Genomic DNA, 5,225 nt, shown 5'->3' on the forward strand with positions numbered 1-5,225 from the left:
TGTGGTCAATGACATGAGACAAAGTATATGTGAACTGCTGTATCGAGAGTGAATTTGCTCTGTAAATCTTCACCCAAATCACAATAAAAAAAAAAAAAAAAAAAAAAAAAAAGATGGGCTATTAGAACCCACCAGCTTCTCTGAAGGAGAAAGACGAAGCAGTCTACTTCAGGAAAGATTAACAGCCTTAGAAACCCTATGCGGCAATTCTACTCTGTCTTACAGGGTCACTATGGGTTGGAACTGACTTGATGGCATTATGTTTTGGAGCTCTGGTGGCATAGTGCCTAAGGCATTTGACTGCTAAGCAGAAGGCTGACGGTTCAAACCCATCAGCCACTCCTCGGAAGGAAGATTGAGCAATCTACTTCCATAGAGATACTGCCTTGGAAATCCAAGAAGGGGTCGCTATGAGTCAAATCGACTTGATGTCAGTGAGTTTGGTTTTTTGGGTTTATGGAAGATCTCCATTTCCTCATCCAGGACAAGCCCAGGGCTTCATGGATCTGTGTAGTAAAATCCATTTGTTACGGATGCCAGAAAAACACTCAAGCTCAAGCTTACTACTCTGGTTTTAGTTCCCTCCTTATCTTTGGCCCCTGAGAATTTCCTTTACTCTTGTGCTCAGCTATGCATTTAAAATGTTGTATGTTATTTTTCATTCAGTATTTCTAGATATTTCATGCTAGGAATGTTTTTAGGCTTTTGAGAGAGCCACAATGCTCAAAAAGAAAGTCCTTTTATAGATTAAAAAAAAAACAGGGTAAGAAAGGTAAAATAACTTGTCCAAGTAATAAGCAGAGCTGTTATTAGAATTCCTTCCCCCACCCCCAAAAAAATATATATTCTTGCTTTCATATCACTCTATATTCTTTTTGTTTCAGGCTTATATGAACAATGATACGTTTTAAAGCCATACAAGTGGGAAGGTATACAGTCCAAAGAAGGCTAATTTGTCACAGTTTTTTTTGTTTTTTTTCTTCCCATTTTTCTTGTGATTTGGGTAAAAGTTTACAGAGCAGCAAATTAATTTTCCATACAGCAGTGTTATAAATAGTTTTGAGATTAGCAAAAAACTTAGCAATGAAAAACAGACTTTAAGATAAAATAATCTTAAAGGTGAGATTTCTCTAATTTAAAATGTAAAAATATGTAACTGAATCAATGTATGTCTGTTGTTGTTGTTGTTATGTGCCGCCGAGTCAGACCCAACTCATAGCAACCCCTCTTTGGGTTGCCGAGGCAGTATCACTACGGAAGTAGATTGCCTAACCTTCCTTCCGAGGAGTGGCTGGTGGGTTTGAACCACCAGGCTTCTGGTTAGCAGTCAAGTGCCTTAGGCACTATGCTACCAGAGCTCCTAATGTATGTCTATAACTCTATAATCAACAATACTTTTTTTTTTCCTTTAGCACACTCGAAAAGCTTTTATGTTTTTCTCAATATAGATTACTAACAGCTGTATAATGAAAACACCTAGTTTTCTTTCAAAATAAAGTTACTTGGAATATCTATTTCTCTTCTTAGTCTGAAGTCTCCTACACATGAGAATCCTCTTTCAAGTGAATGGGAGGACCTTACTCAGATTGTTCCTTAATGAATGTGGACAAATTACATAGATACATATTTGGCCAAGTCTTAACATTAATAGTAAGATGGCTTCAAGATAATTTACAATGAAAAAAAAAAAAAAAAATAGAGAGAGAGAGACATAGACATACACATATCCACACATGTAGATAAGGAGTTCTGGTGATATAGCAGACAGGCATGTGGCTGCTTACCAAAAGGTCAGTGGTTCATAACTCACCAGCTGCTGCTCTGTGGGAGGAAGATGGGGCAATCTACTTCCAATAAAGATTTACAGCCTCAGAAACCCAATGGGGGTCGTTATGAGTCAGAATCGACTAAATGGCAGTGAGTTTGGTTTTTTGGTTTATATACAGAGATATGGGAGCTCTGGTAGCATAGTGGCTAAGGCATCTGACTGCTAACCAGAAGGCTGGTGGTTCAAACCCACCAGCCACTCCTCGGAAGGAAGATGAGGCAATCTACTTCCATAATGATACTGCCTCCGCAACCCAAGGAGGGGTCGCTACGAGTCGGGTCTGACTCAACGGCAAACAACAACAACAACATATAGAGATATGCAAAGAAAATCAAGTTTGTACTTAGAAGTTCTTATTCCTCATAACCTTCATGGTAGTTTCTCTCTGATATATAGTAGCATTCTGTTTTGTTCTCAAAATTTCCCTTTTCTTAATGATCTGTGATAAGTCACTGACTGTACTAGTACCTAAATTCTCTAATGAGACTATCATAGTAACCAGATTTACCTTCTCTTTCATGTTCTCAAAAGCTCCTCCCTGGGCCAGCACAGTGTTGGACTGCAAATCAAAAATGAATCCTGATGAATCTGAAAGAATGAGAGGGGAAAAATATATTCAATATGATCCCAAACTAACATGTAATCCAATCCATTCTTTTGAAAGAGAGCAAGACCAGCTACTTTTCTCTTATAAAACAGTTAACAATCACTTAGCTGCTATTTGGTAAATCCTACTATATAGACCTAAACAGAAGACAATTTACAGATATATTCTGAATTAAACTTATAAAATAAAAATTGCTTTTAATAGAAACTGTCACAGTTTGAGCAAACCACTAAACACATGAACTATGTTAGATTGTCTAGTGGTCCTTAACATCTTTATTAGTTACCCTACCTTAATTAATAAGATTTTCTAAAAATGTTATGAAGAAAGAGCCCCAAGGTAAAATATAACACTAAAAAATGTGAAAATGTGAGCAAGGTTGAGGAGTTTCTGTAATAATAGTATTAATACATAAAAGTGATTGCACCAATTAAGTCATATTCTTTGACTATGAGTTGCATGGATACATTCATGTCTGTGTACCCAACATAATGCTTGATGAAATAATGTTATCTGAGTGTATCAAACCCACTGCCACTGAGTTGATTCCAAATCACAGTGACCCTGTAGGATAGAGTACAACTGCCCAACAGGGTTTCTAAGGCTGTAAATCTTTACGAAAGCAGACTTGTCTCATCTTTCTCCTGTGGAGCAGCTGGTGAGTTTGAAGCACTGTCCTTCTATTTCATCATTGCACCATCAGCAAAATATGGAAAAACTCAGTTCAATGTGATTAATTACAACAAAGATTTTGGCTTCCCTGTACTTATTTAATCCATTTTTTATGTGTATAGAGTTGAATTATGTGATCTCTAAGATTCTTCAGCTTTAACACTGGACAACTTTGTTTTAATCAAGTAAAATGTAATTCCAGGAAATGAGTAGAAGAGTGCTTCTCAAATTTTGAAGTGCATTTTCCATCCCCTGGAGAATCTTTGTAAAATGCAGGTTGATTCAGTAATCTAGCTCTGGTCTGAGATTTTTTACTCCTGGTGATATTATAGTAGCTAGGAGCCAGAATTTCAACAAAGCAAAAGGGGAAATTGTAAGGAAAGGAGAATAAATAGCACAATATATTCTACCACATTTCCCAATTCGTTTGCTATTATTACAGATGTGTTTTAATTAAAGCCTCTTTTACAGTTCCATCTTTATCCTGTGTTTTCAAGTGTCTCCTTGTTACTATGGAAGACTGATAATTTTTTTTTTACTGACCAAGATTCCATCAGCATTTTTTTTTTTTTTTTAACTTTATTGTGTTTTGGGTGAAAGTTTACAGAGAAAATGCACTTTGCAAACAGCAGCTCACACACTGACTGCAATCTCCCACAATGCAACAGCTCCCTCCCACTTCCTCCCTATAGTTATCTCTTCTCTGTGTCCATCCCTCCCATGCACTCCTGCCCGCCCCACCAGCTGTCTCCCTGTGCATACACAGCCCTTCTATTCTCCCATGATTGATCTCTCCAAGGAGTTTATCTACCTAATGTAAATGTTCAGCTCATATGCCTGTCTTTTGTTTGGCTGGAAGCCACAGGAGTGGGTTCAACTCCAGACTTGAAGGGCAGCTAGGGGCCATAGTCTCAGTGATTCCATCAAGCTCTATCAGACCAGCAAACCTGGTCCTTTTTTTTTTTTTTTTTAAATGATTTTGAGTTTTGTTCCACATTGTTCTCCCACTCTATATCCAGGATCTTATACATAGATCCCCCTCTGAGTACTTGACAGTGGTAGCCAGGCATCATTGAGTTTTTATGGTCTCATAGTCACATAGGCTGAGGATCGCATGGTATACCAGTCCCTTGGACTAACTGTTTCCATGAGTCTTTGGGTTTCTTCATTATTCTTTGCTTTGCACGAGAGAGCCATCACTGCATCTAGATGGCTGCCAGCAAGCTTTAAAGATCCCAGTTGCTACTTGCCAAAGTAGGATGTGGAACTAATGTTTTTGTGTAGTATGTTATGCCAATTGAGCTCAATGTCCCCTGCGACTACGGTCCCAAGCCCGCAGGTCTAACTACTCGCTCCCTCTGGGTAGCTGGCTGTGGCCAAGAAATGACTACAACCTTGTCCCTTGTCAGCTCTACTATATACCTGAGAATTCTTATAGAACATGCAAATACACTTGTAAAAACATTGTCTGCCAATACTGTACATGGTTCATGGGCACACTGTCCCCTGCATAGACATACCTAATAGCTCAGCCTGTCCACCCATCTATCCACCCGTACATCAGTGTTTGCCATCACTGACAATGCAATACTGTATGTGCAAAAGGGTTCATCTTTGTTATCTGTACCTCCCATGCATCTATGTCTTCCTTTTCCTAAATGCAACGTGCTGATCACTCACATTTGCTACACTGCCCTTCTCTTTACCCAAATCAATACTTGTCTCTACCTATCTAATAGTGTGCCCTCCCCTCCCCTCCAACCTCTGGTAACAGAGTATTTCCTTCCATATGTAAACCTTTCCTTGACTTTTTACAATAATGAGCTAATACACTATTTGTCCTTTTGTCATTGACTTATTTCACTCAGCATAATATCCTCCAACTTCATCCACATTATGTGGTGCTTTGCAGATTCTATGTTATTCCTTAGGGTTACATAGTATTCCATTGTGTGTATGTACCACAGTTTGGTTATCCATTCTTCTGTTGATGGGCACCTAGGTTGTTTCCATCTTTTTGCTATTGTAAATAGTGCTGTAATGAACATGGGTACACATGTATCTGTTCCTGTCCTGCCCTCTCACTTCTTTAGGATATATACTTAGTAATGGAATGGC

The 5,225-nt window shown here is 38.5% G+C and overlaps 1 protein-coding gene across 1 annotated transcript in view; it reads right to left on the reverse strand.

Annotated features, from left to right (window-relative positions):
* SPATS2 (spermatogenesis associated serine rich 2) overlaps positions 1–5,225 on the reverse strand; it is a 66,990-nt gene that overhangs the window by 58,800 nt on the left and 2,965 nt on the right. The window contains exons 2-3 of the mRNA XM_042780553.1: positions 4,905–4,914; positions 2,337–2,416 (exon numbers count right to left, since the gene is read on the reverse strand). Of these exons, the coding sequence (XP_042636487.1) occupies positions 2,337–2,416; positions 4,905–4,914 (90 nt within the window). The remainder of the gene's footprint in view (positions 1–2,336; positions 2,417–4,904; positions 4,915–5,225) is intronic.

The sequence above is a fragment of the Orycteropus afer genome, unplaced genomic scaffold (assembly GCF_000298275.1).
Source record: "Orycteropus afer afer isolate SDZICR_OR568_19922 unplaced genomic scaffold, OryAfe1.0 scaffold00045, whole genome shotgun sequence".
In the NCBI taxonomy this organism is placed as follows: Eukaryota; Metazoa; Chordata; class Mammalia; order Tubulidentata; family Orycteropodidae; genus Orycteropus; species Orycteropus afer.